At 48.0% G+C, this 19965-nt stretch overlaps 1 protein-coding gene across 1 annotated transcript; it reads right to left on the bottom strand.

The window, feature by feature from the left end:
- LOC146236894 (amyloid-beta A4 precursor protein-binding family A member 1-like) lies at positions 1–8224 on the bottom strand. The gene is made up of 11 exons (XM_084687761.1): positions 6302–8224; positions 5882–6061; positions 5668–5707; positions 5386–5531; positions 4302–4391; positions 3548–3748; positions 3111–3290; positions 2549–2761; positions 2164–2283; positions 1678–1818; positions 1–1376 (listed from the first exon to the last, which is right to left on the bottom strand). Exons 1-11 carry the CDS (start codon positions 8165–8167, stop codon positions 1305–1307), a joined length of 3249 nt encoding a protein of 1082 aa, XP_084543887.1. The 5' UTR covers positions 8168–8224; the 3' UTR covers positions 1–1304.
- Between the last annotated feature and the right edge of the window lie 11741 nt (positions 8225–19965).

The raw sequence follows: 19965 nt of genomic DNA, 5'->3' as shown, positions 1-19965 counted from the left end.
CGTGTCTTTTATTGTTTGAATGCTGGACAGTTCTTGTTCATATTCTGCTTGACCTCGGTGGCCCCGAGGTTCACACCAGGAGTGGATGACTTTTTACAACCGTCTCTGGAGAAGGGGATCCCTCACTGAAGTCATGGGTTCTACGTTCCCCAACTCGACATATCGCATGATGGGAACATGAACATTTAGATTTCTGTTGCCCAGCAACTCCTATGAGTCTCTCATTATAGCAGGCCTGCACCTGTGGGAACATATCAAATGGTTGGAGTCATACAATCGCTAAAGGTCGTAGCTTAATGCTTCCTGGTAGCTTGTAACTAGCCTAGTTATACATGTTAGTTGTTTTGAAGCCTTGTTCCAATAAGAAAAAAGGATATTTCTGAAATATTTTTAACTTTTATATGGGAAACATTTGACCAGGAGACAACAGGAGGGTTCATGTTTAACAGAATATTGAATTGGGGAACATGGGACCCGGGGAACTTAAAAGTGCTCCTGTGTTGGATCAGTATGTGTCTTAGCATACAACATGTTATGCTTACATTGTTTTACAACCACCAACATCTGGAGTTTGCTGTATGCTGGGGCAGTGTACAAGCACTTTAATACAATATTTGATCCAAAATGTTCACCCCCAGAAATAAATATTGGTGAATAAAAAAAGTCTCTCCAACACAATGCACAAATTAAGTGGGAAACATCTGTATAAATACAAGTTCAGTAAACAAATAGAAAAAACTTTGGAAAGCCTGACCTTCACCTTAGCTAGTTTGTAAATTAGCTTAGCATAGTTGACACACACCACTGTCATCTCTACTCTACGCTATTTTGGTCCAGTTAACAACTCGTCTTTCGGTTGACCAAAAGTTTAAACCTAAATGTTTAATAGCAGTGATATAAGTACATTCATAGGACTCAAATACCAAAGAAATTCCTTACTTTCTACACCGCCTTCTAAATATGCTCGTTCAATTTCACAGTTGTCTTTGGTACTGATAAAACACATCACGTTAACACTGCCTGGTGAATTAATCTGTGCCTTCTTACTCGGGAGCAGACACTCCAGCCACGGTCATACGATGTCATGACAGTAACAGATTAAGGCAAGTCAGTGCTGAGATGAACATAAAGTACAGTGTGACATCAAACACGACTAGGTCAATAACAAGCAATAGGTCCAAGACTGCGTGAACAAACTGAAGTGAAGAAATAACTTGGTAAGAGGTGGGAGGAGTGAGATGGTAGGGTACAGGGGTGAGTTTGGAAGGGTGGTAGGGGTTTTGAGGGTTGTGTGATGCAGTCAGTCAAATGTAGACAGGCTGTTCCTGGGCTGTCAGCAGACGGTACATGGCGGCCGGCATTGTCTTCATGTGGATCTGAAACAGGATTTTGTTTTTTTATTAATGAGCGTTTATCCAAATAGTGTGCACAAAAAGTACTGCAGATAATTAAGAATCACAAGTATAGTTCTCACAGTATGAGAGCCTTGGAGCAGACTGTATTTCCCACTGTGTTACTTCAATTATAATTCTTGATATATTTCACAGATGCTCATCCAAAGCAACATAGAGATGGGGTTTTGAACCTGTGACCTTGATGCGCAGACAAATGCTCTAACCGCTGAGCTGCGCTCACCCCTAAATCAAGGCACCTGCTGCATGACTAAAATGTACGTACTTCGCCCACGGCGTTGGACAGGATGTGGACGATCTTCTCGTGGGGCGTGGCCACCACGCTCTGGCTGTTGATCTCGATGATGCGGTGACCCACCCTGACCCCGCCCCTCTCCGCTATCCCGCCCCTCATCAAGCTGCAGATCTGTGAGGGGAGGGGGGGGAAACAGGAGTGGGAGGAGGATAGATGGAGGAGGGAGGAGAGGAGGAAATGAAGAGGAGGCGAGAGGAACAGGAACAATATACCAAATCAACGTTATTCCTGAACAGTTTCTACTGACATAAGGCGATAAAACACTTTCTAATGGAAAAACAGCAAACTACAGCAGTATTACCCTGTCAAATATAATACAACTATATACTTATTAACAGCTACAAATGTTGATGCTATACTCTGCCCAGCCTGACACACAGCCAGACCACACAGAAGGAGAACTAGCTAACACCGATTACACACACAGAACTAGGGGGACAGCTTCCTGATACCCACAATGCCGTTCTGTACGCTGAAGCCCAGCTGGTATCGTAGGTCCGGTCGGCGTATGAGCACCATGGTAACAGGAGGACACTTGACCATGTTCATCTTGATCCTGGACTGGGGCTTCAGACCCTGGAGGGGTGGGGGGGGGGGGGGGGGGACAGGTTGGGGTTAGGAACAGGGAAAAAACAGAGGAAAGACAGAAAGCAGCAGAGTTAGAGACTGAGAGAATGAGAGAGAGAGAGAGAGAGAGAGAGAGAGAGAGAGAGAGAGAGAGAGACAGAGACGGAGAGATTGACAGGGAGAGGGAGAGGGAGAGGGAGACAGAGACAGGGACAGAGAGACAGACAGAGAGACAGACAGGGAGAGGGAGATAGACAGAGAGATGGAGACAGACCTTGATGATGCTCTGGCAGGTGTTGAGAGGCAGTCCCACCAGACTGGTCCCATTGATGGTCATTATCTGGTCTCCGATGTTGAGCCGACCGGACTTCTCCGCCGGCCCAGAATGCATCATGCTGGCGATGATGACGGTGGGCAGGATGGAGCCCCAGCCACTCTCCACGATCACCACGCCCAGAATCTCCCCCTTCTGCTTCTCTATGTACACCTGAGATATGAGAGAGAAACCGAGGATTTCATTTCTTAGCTCATTAGATGAGCTACAGTGTCATATGACATGTTCTACTGTGTTTCCACTGGAAACTGTATTGTGCACAGATGACACAGTAACACTGAGTGGGGTTTTGGCAGTCAGACGTAGTCAGACATTTGCATAACTTCCTGCTAACGATGACACGCATGTGTGTGTCTGTGGTTGTGGCTGACTGTTAAGCTGACCGACCTCTCACATTCAAACTCTCCAACCACCTTTATCTCCACCGCTTCTCCAACCAAATCTCCTCCTCCACAAAGCTGCCCGCTTGTCTCTCTCTCCTGCCCCCTGCTGGCACACTCACGTCTCTGCAGTTCTCCGACTTGGAGAAGTGGATGAGGTCATCGTTGTACATGTCCTGGGTGTTGAGCAGGTCGCTGTACTCCCGCTGGCTCAGGTCTTCAGGGTCGATGCCATTGGCTCTCAGAAACTCCTGGTAAGCCACACTGAACGCCTGGCCGATGGACTGAGCTATCAGCTGGGCCTGGGGGAGGAGGCGGGAGGGAGAGAACAAGAAAGAGAGGAAGATTGAAAGAAAGATAGAGACATAGATAGAGAGACAGAGACCAAAAGAGAGAGAGAGACAGAGACAGAGACCAAGAGAGAGAGAGAGAGAAGAGAGAGAGAGAGAGAGAGAGAGAGAGAGGCAAACCAGAGTGGGAGAGACACATTTAGAGTACTATGTAATCCCTGATCACACTTCTGTCCTATACACACACGTTCAAACACACACACACTTACATCCTCCGACTCGAACACGTGGCACACCATCCTGTACTGGCGCCGGTCGTCACGGGCGCTGCCCGGATGCTCGTTGGTTTGGTCCAGATTGTCCTGAGCACTTCTGGAACGTACCATCTTCCCCCGGGCCATCAGAACCACCATGTTCCCGATGTCTGCTATGTAGGAGATGGTCCTTAGGGGAAGGTCCATCAGAGACTCCTGCATAGCAACACAGCAGGTTGGATGAGGGGGCGGTCAGATGGCTGAGTGGTTAGGGAGTCGGGCTATTAATAAGAAGGTTGTTGGTTCGATTCCCGGCCGTGCCAAATGACGTTGTGTCCTTGGGCAGGCACTTCACCCTACTTGCCTCGGGGAGAATGTCCATGTACTTACTGTAAGTCGCTCTGGATAAGAGTGTCTGCTAAATGACTAAAAGTAAAGTAAAAGGATGAGACCAGGAGGCTCAGAGACCACGTCTCATAAGACACCCTGGGCTGGTGCTTTTGAAAAGCCTTAGGACATTATTATGAAGTGCTACGAGAAGGATAGCATTATTAATAAGTCCTATGAGAGGGATAGTGTTATTAATAAGTCCTATGAAAGGGATAGTGTTATTGATAAGTCCTACGAGAGGGATAGTGTTATTGATAAGTCCTACAAGAGGGATAGTGTTATTGATAAGTCCTCCGAGAGAGTCCATGGGCTAGTGTTAGTGATCAACATTATTACTGATGAGACCTAAGGCGGAGCTTGTGTGAGGGATAAGTCCTACCTGATTGTCAGCGTGCAGAACTTTGATCCTCTGTGTGGACATAAAGAGATCTACTTCTGTCGAGGCTGGGAGCTCTGTCTCGGGGGGCTGCTGGGGGAAGAGGGGGAGGAGGGGGAGGGAGGGAGGGAGGGAGGGAGGGAGGGAGGGAGGGAGGGAGGGAGGGAGGGAGGGAGGGAGGGAGGGAGGGAGGGAGGGAGGGAGGGAGGGAGGGAGGGAGGGAGGGAGGGAGGGAGGGAGGGAGGGAGGGAGGGAGGGAGGGAGGGAGGGAGGGAATAGGAGAGAAAGGAGAGGGGAATAGTTTCACCACACACATCCTACAGTCTCATTTAGAACAGGCACATCCAAAATACAAATAATTTAAATATTGTTTTCATTTATATACAGAACAGCACAGTGAATGTTAGGCTAGTAAGATCTATGAAAACCAGCGGTTACCTTCTTCCTGTTTTTGGCTTGTTTCTGGGCAGCCTGCGTGGAAGAGGGGAGCAGCAGAAACAGAGACGGGGAGGAGACGGACGGACAGAGCGACAGGTCAAAACAGACAAGGCTTGAGGTGGTGGCCACACCGGATTGGCTGAGACAGAGGCTGGTACTTCAAAATGGAATATTATGGGATGTGAGGTTTTAAGGGTGTGTGTGTGTGGGCGAGTTGTGATGGTTAGCTGTCTGTCATTTCTGACACCACACAAGTATTTTCCCCAGGGGTTAGAGAGTCAATATCATGAGCGTCCCTGATATGTCACCAGGACACAAACACGACACTATATCTGAACGCCAGCTCCTCTCACACTAGCTCTACGCTTCTGAAAGACAGAAATACTGTCATACTTATGGTATGCTTGTTATTTCGCTATACAGTTATACGCTGATGTAACTTGTAAACTATTTCTAAAAATAATTTTGAGCGTCCGTTAAATTAGTAAAATGTTAAAATGTGGATGTACTGTTGGTCGGTTGGCTGTGGCAGTGGAAATCAGAGTGACACAGCGAAGGGAAAAGAAAGGAGGCGAAGGGAGGAGATGAAAGGCCAGGGCAGGAGAGAGGAGGCCAGGGGAGGAGAGAGGAGGCCAGTATTGAGACTCACCCGGACTCTGCTCATGGCCTCCTGGGCTTGCTGCATGCGAGCCGTCTTTGTGGGCGTCCTCTCCGACAGCAGGTGGGTGGAGCCAAGGTAGCTCGCCGCAAAGATGATTCCGTCGATGAGGTCATCTGGGTCACATGGTCCAGGGACTGTCAGAGTCATAAAAGGGGTTTATATTTTATTAATGGTATATGTATGGCAGTATGGCATGTATGAATACATTATATATAACATGTTTTATGTTTTATTTATGAATGTGAGGTAATGATGTTCAGTGTCTCTCACCCTCCACAAAAGTAGGAAAGGAGGGCATTGCTCGTCGTATCTGAAATGTTCCAACATGGAGTATAAATCTCTCTGCAGTTATCCTCGTAATGACAGTGTAGCACTGTGAACTTCAAATATCAACCCTTCTTAAAGTAAAATGAGCATCGGTGTCACATACAACTTCCTGTCTTATTGGTACGCCACACCTGATTGGCTATATCGGTTGAGTTACCTCTTCTATGGTTGGCTGAGGCAGCCTGGGAGGCTCCCTCTGCTGGGATTGGTGAGTTCTAGAAGATTCCGCCCTCACATTGAAGGCAGGCTCTGGGATTGGAGCAGAAGCTGTAGTAGGAGCTGTGGGATAGAGTGATGGAGATTGAGAGAAAGATTGGGAGGGGGACTGGGGAACAGACTGATAGAGGGAAAGACCGGAAAGGGGGGGGAGAAGAGAAGAGAAGAGAGGAGGGGTAGTCAGTGTAGTCTGCATAGCCACTGTTAAAATAGCAATTCTAAAGGGCTGAACTTACTTACATTAAACTTGCCCAAAGCTCATTACATTAAACTTCCTTAAAGTGAATCTAACATTTAGCAGAGATATTTCACAAGCTCCGAGCTGAGTTATGCAGTTATTTGGTGTTGTGTGTAAACTCACGCTGTTGTTGCCCCCTAGTGGCTGTGAGGGGAACTCCTCCTCTGAAGGACTGACGTCCTGCCTCATCACCCAGACTGGCTCTACGGAGCGGTCGGGGGTGTACGGAGACCGCACCGTCTTAATCTTCACCTCCTCTATGGCCTCTTTGATATCCTTAATAGCCAGAGTGATCGCATCTCCCGATCCCCTCGCACTCTTCTCCGAGAGGCCCGTCTCATCTTGGGACTCGCCTGGACCGGCCCTGCCAGGGCGAGGGCACTCTACCTGGGCTTCCACCACAGCGTGCTTGGTGGGTGGTGGCAGATTGTGGGAACTGAGGCTCTCCCTCGAGCTGTCGCCCTCGCCGTCTGAATGCCCGTTGTAGTGGTGAAGCCTGGAGCCCACGGAGGTCCCCTGCCAGGCACTGGGCCGGTGGGATCCCACGTCCCTGCTCTGTCTGGGGGCTCGGAGATCGCGATCAGCGGGGTGGGGCTCTGGAGCTTCCCTGGGTCTGTGTCTGTGGCTGGGGTAGGACTGGTCCGCTCTCCTCCCTGACCTCTTTCCAGGCTCCCTGGGCAGCTCTGGGTAGGACACCCTGAGGGGCTCGGGGAAGGAGCTGGGGTAGGATTTGGCATAGGGCTCGGAGTAGGACTCTGAAAAGGGCTCGTGGTGGGAATGCGGGTGAGCCTGGGTGTAAAAGTCAGCGTACGTTTTGGGGTAGGAGGTGGAGTAGGAGTAGGAATCTGGGCTTCTCTCGTCGTCGGGTAAAGGTTCGTCGTCGGGGGTGGGGCTCTGGCTGGGATCCTCGTCGTATTGGTCAAAGTGGTCCAGTTGATGACGCAGGGGCGGGAAGTTGGGCGTGTCGGGGGACGAGGGGGTGGATGGTGATAGGAGGGGAGGAGGGCTGTGGGGAGGAGCCTCCATGCTCAGAGAGGCAGCACTCTCTGTGTCAGAGCAGGGGTCGTTTGCTCCCTCTTCCTCCTCATTCCTCCCTCCATCCTCACCTCTTTCGACCCCCACGTCCTCTCCTCCCTCCTCTCCTATACCCCCTCCTTCATCCTCCTCTGCCTCCTCTCCTCCCTCCTCTCCTATACCCCCTCCTTCATCCTCCTCTGCCTCCTCTCCTCCCTCCTCTCCTTCAACCCCTTCTTTGTCCTCTCCTCCATCTTTTTCTCCATGTTGCTCCTCCTCTACACATTCATCTTCCCATCCTTCATCCTCCTCTCCTGGGTTCTTCCCCTCCGCACTAGTATACTGAGCTGTGATTGGATGGCCCCCTTCGGCTTTTTCCTGGTTGTCCTCCAAGAGGGGGGAGGGAAGGGGGGAGGGAGGGAGCTGGTCCTCGGGGGTCAAATCTGGGGTGAGGAAATCCACCTTGTGGTCTGTAGGCGTTACTATAGCAACAGGAGTGAGGTCAGGCGCTGCGGCGTCCTGTGATTGGTGGTTCAGAGGGGCGTGTGCCGCACGCTGCTGTTCCATTGGTCCATCGGGCGTCCGTCTCTCCCGAGGAGGGTCGGGTGACTGCGGCGGTCTCTGCCTGTGACCTCTGACCCTCGGGGCGCTGTCTCCCTGGCGACGGTAGCGGGCCACGCCCGGGCGCGGGAGGGGGTGCGTGAGGGGGTGGGGCTCAGGGTCGTGACCCGGAGAGGGTCGCTTGCGGTGTCGGGGGGGCCCGCGCCCCTGGTGATGCTGGTGAGAAGGAGGAGGATGATGATGATGATGATGATGAGGGTTGTGCTCGTCCTGGCCCATCATCTGACAGGGTCTCCAGCTCCTCCGGACAGGCTCCCCCGCAGTGCCGTTGGGCTGGCGGCTACGAGCGGCCCTAGGCTCCTCCCCCACGGCTCCCGGAGATCTAAGCTCCTCCCCCTGCTCCCTCTGACTCATGCTGCTCTGGTCTGTTCACGTTCTGGGCATGCTCCTTAGGTTTCCAAGGAAATGCTCATTGAAGCACTGCCTGGGGAGGGTGGAGGGAGAATGCAAACACCAAGGTCAAACACGGTCACGGGTGAAACGGAGGCTAACAGAGGTCAGTGTGAAAATGGGATTCGCATGATGTGAGACCACAATGTAAAGGACATTCAATTTTCACTTTGACAACCTTGTGGCTAATTTGGAATCTGCCCTCCCACACACACATACAAACATGCTCACACACAAACACACACACACACACACACACACACGCTCACACACACTGAGCCAGTCTTCATGGTAACAGATTGGCAGAGCTGTACGGGCAGGCCCTCACTACCCTCTTGGGGAGAAAATGAAATCCCAGAGGATTCATCTGGGCGGATTTTAATCTGAGCTGTAACACCCCCCACCTCACACACACATCACCACTACTACTGCTAGGAGTCACCAGCACTTCAGCAGCTGGCAGATGGCAGAAGCCAGATGAGGAGGAGGATGAAGAGGAGCAGGGGGGTGATCAAGAGGGGGAGGGGGGCAGGACCCAGCCCTGATTTCAGAGAAGACCTCAATGAGGGAGGGAGGGAGGGAGGGAGGGAGGGAGGGAGGGAGGGAGGGAGGGAGGGAGGGAGGGAGGGAGGGAGGGAGGGAGGGAGGGAGGGAGGGAGGGAGGGAGGGAGGGAGGGAGGGAGGGAGGGAGGGAGGGAGGGAGGGAGGGAGGGAGGGAGGGAGGGAGGGAGGGAGGGAGGGAGGGATATTGCATATATATTTCATGGTAGAGATAAACCCTGTGTTGCTCTCTTCATGCAAATCTTCCAGCGCTGCCAGAAAATTAGATAACGTCCATGAGCTCCATATTCACCGGCCTTAATAAGCTTAGTCATGTTTCAGGGATAACACACTTGTTATCACTGGTGCATAAGCCTCTAGGCCTGCACCTCCAATGAGACTCCAACAGGAAGTATGTGTTAGGTCGCTGGGAGCAGACAGGAAACAGATTGAAGGGCCAGGGATAAATGGAGGCTAGGGCTAAACGGATGCTAAATGGCCGGGGTTAAAGGTTAATTCACCATTAGATGACAAGGACATCAGGGAGCAGACACTGTAGACACTGCAAAAGGACAGACACTGTGGTTTGTGCCTGTACCATGGAGGTCTGTGTCTGTACCATGGAGGTCTGTGCCTGTACCATGGAGGTCTGAGCCTGTACCATGGAGGTCTGAGCCTGTATCATGGAGGTCTGAGCCTGTATCACGGAGGTCTGAGCCTGTATCATGGAGGTCTGAGCCTGTACCATGGAGGTCTGTGTCTGTACCATGGAGGTCTGTGCCTGTACCATGGAGGTCTGAGCCTGTACCATGGAGGTCTGAGCCTGTATCATGGAGGTCTGAGCCTGTATCATGGAGGTCTGTGTCTGTACCATGGAGGTCTGAGCCTGTATCACGGATGTCTGTGTCTGTACCATGGAGGTCTGAGCCTGTACCATGGAAGTCTGAGCCTGTACCATGGAGGTCTGTGTCTGTACCATGGAGGTCTGTGCCTGTACCATGGAGGTCTGTGTCTGTACCATGGAGGTCTGAGCCTGTACCATGGAGGTCTGTGCCTGTACCATGGAGGTCTGTGTCTGTACCATGGAGGTCTGATCCTGTACCATGGAGGTCTGTGTCTGTATCATGGAGGTCTGTCTGTACCATGGAGGTCTGAGCCTGTACCATGGAAGTCTGAGCCTGTACCATGGAGGTCTGTGTCTGTACCATGGAGGTCTGAGCCTGTACCATGGAGGTCTGTGTCTGTACCATGGAGGTCTGATCCTGTACCATGGAGGTCTGATCCTGTACCATGGAGGTCTGTGCGTGTCGGAGCAGAGGTCTGTAGGGGTCGGGGTGGTGCCCGGGTCACAGATGGCATGGCTGTGCTAGCAGCGGAGGGATCAGGGCCAGGTTAGCAACGCTGGGAGCTGGTTACTGTACCTCCATCTGTCAGGCCCCAGAGAAAGCCACAGGGATGGGATTTATACCAGACCATTAACTCATTGATCTGACCCCAGCACACATAGCCTACAGTCATGACACAGACACACACACACATGCATATACACACACACACACATTTGGAAGTTGACATTTTTGGTTGCATTCTGTTTACACGTTATGGGGACTGAGCGGATTGGACTAAGTCACAAGGAGCTGTTGACAAAAGCTTTTATTCTGAAAGTCCCACACCGTAAACCGTTTCCATGAGGACCGTTATTTCTGGCAGCCGTTGAACGTGGAGAAATTGAAGCTGACAACCTACTATAGCCTAGATGGGATACAAATTCGTTCGGGACAAGAACATATAATGTATTATTTTTTACAATTGTTTAAAATATCCTCTTTCACAAACCCCTACGTTAATATCACCAATAAAATATCTAACATGTTTGAACGTTAGATTTGAGTCTGTCACATTGATATAGGCTAGTCTTAATATTTTTAGCACCATATACTGTCAGTTGTGCCCGTTTACGTGGTCACAAACGCCCTCTCGTATGTTGTCACGGTTTCCAGACGTGGGACCATCGAAAAACTGTGCGTGGGACACAGCCTGCTGGCAAAGAAGTGCATCTGGACCATTTAATGCAAATAGCAATCCCCCCAAACAACCGGTGTAAAACCAGGCTACGTGTCAGCATAACCCGAGACCGAGGGCTTGAGATACCACCTTGTGACATGTTTCTATTCGCTTGTACCTGCGTATCGTCAGGCACAGTAAAAGCTTCCAATAACACAATCGTTCAATCGATGTAATAATTTGCAAGTAGCGTACACCGAAATTGTGGACACACGTTGTCCCAGGCTACTGTCGTTGCCAATCTCCTTATAGCTGGTAGATATGAGAAATATATTTTACCTGTGTATTAGGAGCGGGTAGATCGTATTACGGTCCGCCTCGCCATCTTCCAGTCTATCTCTGTCCCTTTAGACAACTTGCATAGATTAGGCCCAAGCGGTCAGCCCCTCCTTCTGCACGGTGACATCAGAGCGGATTACTGATGCACAAAGCGCCTTTCAAAGACTGCTGTAACAACATATATTGACGGTGCTGCGCCGGTGGTGCCGTATTTATGACCACCCGTTCTGCTCTGCACCACTTTTACGCTCACGGAAAAAAGAGAGGCCGCCAATTCACTCCCTGGCCGCAATGCACCCGGACCAGCCAAAACTCCAATGTAAACGCAGCACCGCAAACAAACCACGACTCAAGGACATCCACCTCCACCTGCTGCGTAGTGTTTTAGTATGCAGGCCCCTCCAACGTCGGCTGTCATTACATGTGGTTGACAGGAGGGGGAGATATACAGTTTATAATGCTCACTGGGCGTTCCATACCAGACCTCGTCATCATAGTACTCAGGTACACACTCAAACTAAATATGTACAACACAATTCGTTTTTGTGGATTAAAGTACACAGTCCATTCAATGGTGAGATGAAGGGCGATTGGTCACGTGGCTCCCGCAGTGTAAGAGTGGATCCCTAGGAGCTGGCCTGTGACAATTCAGAATGGGGTCTTGCACTTGTGTTCCCTGGGAAGGGGAAGGTGCGGGAGGTGTGTGTCAAAGCAAGAGTCGGAAGCAAGTACCAGAGAGAAACGTTTGTTGTTGTTGATGTCCTCCGTTAGTTTGCGTTTGTTTACCACCATTGTTGTTCCACCAGTTGCCCTCTCATCATGGAATAATGTATTCCTTGTACATTTACATTTATTCATTCTTGTACTGTATGTGTGCATATAATAACTGTCTCTATCATACTGTACCTCTACTGTATATAGATGATATACTCTTCTATAATCCTGTGATACACCTACATCTACTTTTGTAATAAATAAATATAAATAAATACATTTGCTTTCATAATACGGGAACAGAAACTGTCCCATCGGATGCACCTCCCTCTTCTCAGCCCGCTATACGCTCTTCGCTCCCCTTCGCCCTTCCTTTCTCTCCCCTTTCTCTCCTGCACATCATCTCACTCAAGCAGCCATAGTAACATCCAGGCATACCCTACAGCAAGTCAGGAACAGACAACCAGGCATCCAAGCAGAGAGAGAGAGACAGAGACAGAGAGAGAGAGAGAGAGATAGAGAGCGAGAGAGAGAGAGCTTCATCCAGGTGGCCTTGAGACATGGAGACGGACGAGGATGTGTATGCCAACGTGGACGACGTGTGGGCGACCGAGGTTGGGGAGGTGGGAGAGAAGGTGACCCGATGGGGAGACAGAGATCTGGGTTCCGCAGGCTACCAGGTGTTACACAAGAGGCCACAACTGAGCGGTGAGTGGTGGGAGTCTCTCCAAACGTGTACGGATGAGTACTTGCTATATGTGCACTGTGTCTTGTAAACTGAATCACACATATGCACACATAACACACACCCAAAACACAATCCATGCAACATATTCCCAATTTTTTGATATTTTATTCAGTTAGAGAAGCACGCATTCAATCTAAATTAAAAATACAAATATGAAAAGATCAGCGTTTCCCATGAAAGAAATAGTGGTCGAAAACAGGTTTTGATTGGTCAGAAGCTTCAGGCTTTGAAGTTCCTCTTTCGGTCACAGCTGTACCGGCTTCCCACCAACAGCCGTCTGATGTGACCACCCTGAGGTAAAAACTATCGTCACACGTAAACGCTTGTGTCTCCGCACCTGCAGAGGGCAAAGCTGTGGAGAACCTCAAGATGTCTCGAGATGCAGGCAGGAAGTTTGGGCGGGGCTTCTCTGTGGACAGGAAGTGTGATCTGGGCAGACGAGCTGTGCTGTGTCTTGGGCTGCTCTGTGGCCTGTCACTGGCTACAGTCATAGGCCTCTCTGTGCTCTGTGAGTATCACCTCACGTAAACCACCACAACATTTTTGTTTTCTCAGTAAATGTATCTCACTTATGAAAATGTGTTTTTGTTCTGTATTATGTGTGTGTGTGTGTGTATGTGTGTGTGTGTACTTTCCTCTATAACATCATTTAAATGACAGATTTAAAGACCAGCCATCATTCGACTCAGCTGCAAACTAGTTATGACTCTCTTCAAGCCCAATATGATCTCTTGAAGACAGAGAGAGATCAGCTGCAAATCAATTACACATCTCTTCACACCCAATATGATCTCTTGAGCACAGCGAGAGATCAGCTGCAAACCAGTTACAACTATTTTTGTACAGAAAGACACAAACAGCAATTTCGTTTTCAAAATCTGAATTTGGAGAGAGATCATCTGCAGATGAAGGTCTCAAGATTGGGTGAGTTCTGACAGACAAAAAATATTATGTTTCTATAAGTGGGTATGAATTTCTAATTACACAAAGATAATTAAATCATTGGACATGATATCAAACGGCAATTAGACGGCTATTGTCTCTATTTACAGAAATATCTGTGCAATGCTGTCCTGGTTGGAAGAAGTTCCAGTCAAGTTGTTACTATCTTTCTACTGAGGAGAAAACCTGGAACGAGAGCAGCCAGTACTGTAGAGGCAGAGGAGCCAACCTGGTTACCATAAAGAGCAGAGAGGAACAGGTGAGAGATGGAGAAAGAGAAAGTGTGTTTGAAATAAAGTGAAAACTGAGTTAGTGAGTGAGAGAGAGAGAGATAAAGAGAATGAGAGAGAGAGAGAGAGAGAGAGAGAGAGAGAGAGAGAGAGAGAGAGAGAGAAAGAAAGAAGAGAAAGAGTGAAAGTATGTTTCAAAGGGAGAGATAAAGAAGAACACACCCATTATTTCCTTCCAGGTGTTTCTAAATGGACCTGACTTCAATCAAAAATTCTGGATGGGTCTGACTGACACAGAACAAGAAGGGGTTTGGAAATGGGTGGACGGAACCAGAACGAAACTGACCGAAACGTGAGTTTGATCAAAATATGTCAGATGTCTTTGAAATGAAAAACTCGGTCACAGGTGAGTGCAGGAGAGTGCAGGCAAGGCAGGATCAACACTAAAAAGAGGATTTATTTTCCAAAACATTAGCAAACATAAAGGTGACACTCACATGCCAAAACCACAACAAGGAATTGACAAAGACTAACCAAGGAAGGAACCATAAATACACACATGTACCAAACTAGACACAGGAACAAGCGAGCAAACATAAAACCTGACACTAGGTGCAAGGAATCACACAGCGAGAACACAAGGTGACACTGGGGGGGAAACACACTATCTCTTAATGGGTGCAGCCTTGGTCTTGACAAAATCCTCCAACAAGATGAACCTACAACTTTTTGATTTGCTGTCATACACTCTACAACTGAACTATACCCATCCCCAAATTTGGGTAATTTACAAAAACCTGTCAAGCTCCAGCTTTCTAAATATTGTGTATTTATGAAAAATCTGAAAGAAGTCTTACCAAAGGTCACAAATTCTCTTTGCAGTCTGTCATCTGTCTCTGTATTTGTGTCTGTATTTGTTTCTGTCTAGATTCTGGAGACAGGGTGAACCGAACAACGCAGATATGAGAGAGCACTGCGGAGTGTTCAACCAATTTCCAATGACCATCCGGAATGTTAATTTCTACTCATGGAATGACGAGCCTTGTGAGATACCCTACCGATGGGTGTGCAAGACCCCAGCTGTGTCCCAATCGTAGACTTGGCCGTGACCATGGAGATGATCCAACATGAGTGACCTTGAGTGTCTTGAAAGTATTTCAGAAATAAACAAGTTACTCATTACCTCGTGTGACGTGTCTTCCAAACAATGTGTTTTTGTGTATAATCACGTTGTGGTCAATGAAACTAAATCAATACCAACTGAAAGCCAGACGAGTCATATAGTGAAGCTCTAACTTCCTTCTGTCCATCCTTCTTCTACCTTCTCCTCCCCACCTCTTTATTAAATCTCTCTCCCCCCTGCACCTCCTCCTACTCCTTCTACTCCTCCCGCTCCTCATATTCCCCATCCTCCTCTCCCTCCTCGCCCTGTTTTCCCAGCATCAGCAGATGCTCTAGCTCCAAACTCTGGTCCAGCTCCAGGATGAACCCCCATCTGGAGGGGACCTCCAGGTACCGTCTCACCTCCATGCCCAGCGAGGGCTCTCTCAGCTCAGCCAGACCTCGGAGGAGAGCCAGGGCGGTCTGGGGGTACGGCTCCTGTCCCAGGACGTCCCTGATATACCCTACTGTCCTCTCAACCCCCCTTGACCTACTGAATTTTCCTCAACCATGAACCTTGACCCCAGCCCTAGGAGACACTAGGTGCATTCGACTTCATGCAGCGCCGGCGGCGCCGACAGTCGGCTGCAGTCGGCTGCCTTGAAGCTGAGAATGCCATTGGCTGCTTCAAGTCAGCCGGGCTGCAGGCGGCTGCAGGCGACACCGGCGCTGCATGAAGTCGAACGCACCTACTGATTGGCCATGACAGAGAGCCCGAGGAGGAAGCAGAAGAAGAGGTCATAGCGGCCATGTTTGTAGTTTGAGACCTTGTCTACTGCCATCTTGTACAGGTTAAATAGCGTTGCTCCCTTGAACGGTCTAATCAGTCTGTCTAGGAGTGTAGGCTTGAGCAGTGCATTGCTCTTGTAGCGGGTGAACATGTAGAACACATACAGAGCAGCCAGGGACTCTTGAATGCTCGTGTAGATGAAGCTGTACACACAAACACCACGATCGTTCTGGAACCCAACTCCAAAGGGCTGGCACAGCTCATGGAACACGGAACCCACTGAAGCGTTGATTCCGTGTTCTATTAGTTCTGTCTGGCTGAAGACGAGGCTCCCGCTCTCCAGGAGAGGAAAAGACAGTTTCCCCAGTTGTAGAACGTCTCTGTTTGTATGGGAGTGTTTTGGATTCAAATAACCTCCAATTCCAGTTTTAGAGAGCAAGTATTGAGTGTGTAACTTTGTAAGGGGACCCATCCCACCCCCTCCTCTTCATTTTTCAGTCTCCTCACTTTCCAAAATGGCCGCCACCATCTCACAACATTGCGGGGCTTGACATAGAATGGCACAGGAACCACACAACTCATTTCCTGAAGTACTGAAGACTTCCAACATTTCTCTCCCAGCACAGTAGTACAAGCTGCTTACCACTAGGTGGGAGTCAAGCACTATACATGACCACATTTTTGTACAATCTACTTACAGTAAAACACACACACACACATTTCAATAACGATCACATGTTTATTAAAATCAAACACAAACACGACTGAGAGCAACACTATATGAAAACACTGACGTCTGGAAGCTCAATAGGAATCTCTCTGCTGTGTGAGAGATGTACTGTCAGTGTCAAAAGAACAACTCAGAAAACGAACCTAGGAAACTCGTTATTCAAGAAACACAATGGATACAAGAAAACATTACAATTAAATGCACCTGTTCAGAGAAAAATGTGTGCACCCACCGTTCAATGACCCTTTAGTTTTATTGTTGACGTGTTAACAAAATATTATATCAACAATACATTGTACCAACAAATCGATTTAGAATTGTAACTCTGTTTCATGAATGTCTTAAAAACGTTGTACACTAGTGTGACGTATTGACAAAATTTGATGTATCACATAATACAAAAAAAAAAGCAATTGGTTGATAAAAGTCCTTCTGTACTGTTATATAGATACATGGACACATTGATCAAAAACAAAATGATCTAGTCTGTCTTCCATGTTTCTGATTCCCTGATTCCCTGGACTCAGTGTTGTCAGTGCTGATGTCATCGGTGCTGCCATAGCAGCGTCCCTACCAGAGAGAAGAGACACAGGTCAGTAAGGAGACACATCATCAACAATGTTTCTATTCTTCACTCTTTCTCTTGTTTCCTCCTTCTCTCCCTCTTCTTCTCTGTCTCTATGTATCTTTCTAGCACCTTCGACCTCTCGCCCCCCCACTTTTATTCTATGCCTCTCCTTCCTCCGTGCTTTCCATTCCTTTCCCTTTTCTCTTTCTTCTTCTCCCTCTCCCTCCCTAACTCTCTTTCTCCTTCTGCCCAGTTCCATCTTGCAGTGTAACCAGTGTTCTAATAGTGAGTGTTGGGTGGAAGACCGTGCTTCACCAATGAAGGGTTTATTTCAGGATGACCCATCCAGGAAGCTGTCAATCGTCGTATCAGAGAGTTCAGTTCAGATCCTCCCAGATTCTTTCTCCATGCGGCTGTGTTCACAAACATACTTTATATAAATATAAATCCATGGCTGAGTTTAGGCTGTCAAGTTTCCGAAGACAATCATACACATGTTTACTAACCTCGCCATATGCACAAAACACACACAAAGATCACAACCGCACCAACAACAGCACTGACAACAATCTTCGTATTTTTTTGGCTGGGAGGATCTAAAAAAAAATAGTCATAGTTATAGTTATATTTTTAGAGGTATAATAATACTCATTAGCCTGACCGCAGTACACAACCTTCACAGTCCAAATGATTTGTGAAGTGAATTATTTGTATTCTGGGTCAAAATGTGGATTTTGATTTGTGACAATAAAATAATAATGGAAATGTGTTTGTAACCCAGAGACAACCGAAAGCCAAACAGCAGAAACAGCAGACTGACCTGGACACAGCTCTGTCTTGTTGAGGTTATCCGTCTTGTTGCTGACAGGGTTTTCAGCCACACAGCTGTAGGTGTTTCCATCCTGGTTCTTTATCTCCAGAGGGAGAGACAGGACCCTGGAGAGATCAGGACTGCTGTTCTGGTTGAGTCTCTCCTCTCCTCTGTACCAGGACAGGGTCACATCTCTTCCGTTCTCCACAGAACACTCCACAGTACAGGTGTCTGTGTCAGCGGACAGACTCAGGATGGAGGGCCGAGACACTTCATCTGAGAGACACCAAAGAACAAGGACAGTTGGTCACTAAAAACTGATGAAAACAAGACTTTCAGTCACCAGACTCATACTGAACAGACCAGTGATTCCACACTCACCATAAACAATGTACTGAACAGACCAGTGATTCCACACTCACCATAAACAATGACGTCATAGAGACTGTTGTTTTCTGGCTGCCTGGTCTTTAACACCTCCACATGGTAATAGCCACTGTGATTATGTTTGATGTTTCTCAGAGTCAGAGAGCCAGTGCCCAGGTCCAACTGCAGTGTATCTTTGAAGAGATCATTGTAGTCCGTTTTGCTGATGTTGTTTTTCCATCTTGCAATCGGAGTAAAGATTTGTAGAATATTGGGACTGTACGTCCACACAAGATCATAATCCTGACAATGTGACTCATCACACAGGTAAGCATAAGTCTCCAGAGTGGTGGCCTCACCCACCTTTACCATCCTCTTCGCAAAGTCGTCAGGTGAGTTCTTACCTGAATAGAAGCATGAAAGAGGGAAGTTAGCAAATATATTTGTAATACTATTGATACTGTTAAAAAAATCATTTTAAGACTACAAAACAGGGCTGGTTATACAAAGGTTACGTTACGAGTTAAAGAGAGAAAGAGAGAGAGTTAGAGAGAGAGAGAGAGAGAGAGAGAGAGAGAGAGAGAGAGAGAGAGAGAGAGAGAGAGAGAGAGATACAGGAAGAGAAGGGTCTGTATTAAACTCACCATGGACTTTTATGTTGAAATATCTGTAAGAACCATCAGGTAAGATCTGGAGAGAGAAGACCCCAGAGTCGTTGGTCTTCATATTAACAATGGTGATGGACCCATCATGTTTGTGTGGTCTTATTCTCCCTTTAAACCAGGTTCTTTCAGACAGATAATCCATGCCACTGCTGATTGTGGCAATCAATTTGGCATCATATAGCCATGAGATTGATTTGTTGTCTGAATTTGTTAGGTTTGTGTTAAGGGTGATGTTGGACCCTTCCATCACTATGAAGCTGCAATTATGTGTGGCCTGAACCACATCTGGAAAGAAAGACAAGGAAAACAAGTTTACTTAGTAGAGCTTTAACCTAGGTTCAAACTGAAAAGAGCCAGGAAGAAAAACAGACAACCAAAGATTTTTCTAGGTATTGTTTACATTGCTACATTGAAAATTAACATTAAACAGACCCAAATATTTTTCTTGTATTTCATTCTATTTGTAGTTTATAGTGTTTTGACTCCAATCAAGGAAAACTAGTTGTGAATGACACATCATGTGCAAGGTGAGAGTATGTTCTGTACAAACATCAAATAATCCAGCAGGTTCAGACCACAGCACAGAACCACTGAACTATCTGCCATCTAACTACCATCTGTAACTAAATCACTCACCTTGGATGAAGTGAAGAACAACTATCAAACTGATCACAATCTTCATTTTTCAGAGTATGTCACATTGAGGGTTTAGTCTTAACCATTACAAGAACTTTTTACTTTCATTCTTGGCATCTCATGATCTAGTTCACTTTTTTTTGGTGACTCAGTTGGGCATTTCCAGTTGGTGGTGAGAGAGGCTAAACGACTGTACTCGGAGAGATTGAAGCGCCAGCTCTCTGCTAACGACTCTGCTTCTGTCTAGAGAGGGCTCAGGCAGATCAGTAACTACAAGCCCAGAGCCCCCCACTCCACTAACGACTCCCACCTGGCCAACGACCTGAACAAGTTCTACTGTAGATTTGAAAGACAATTGGACTGTCCTGATCTACTCCCTTCCACCCATGGGGCCTCCAACCTCCCCCCCTCAACAGTGACAACTCTCTCCATTCAGGAGGGTGAAGTTTACAGACTTTTCAAGAGACAAAACCCCCGCAAAGCAGCTCGACCGGACTTTGTCTCTCCTGCCACCCTCAAGCACTGTGCTGACCAGTTGTCTCCGGTGTTTACCAACATCTTTAACACCTCCCTAGAGA

This window comes from Hypomesus nipponensis, chromosome 22 (genome assembly GCF_054491055.1).
Source record: "Hypomesus nipponensis isolate SF chromosome 22, ASM5449105v1, whole genome shotgun sequence".
Taxonomy (NCBI): domain Eukaryota; kingdom Metazoa; phylum Chordata; class Actinopteri; order Osmeriformes; family Osmeridae; genus Hypomesus; species Hypomesus nipponensis.
Note: the sequence above shows the minus strand (reverse complement) of the source record. Positions and strands in the feature narration are given on the sequence as shown.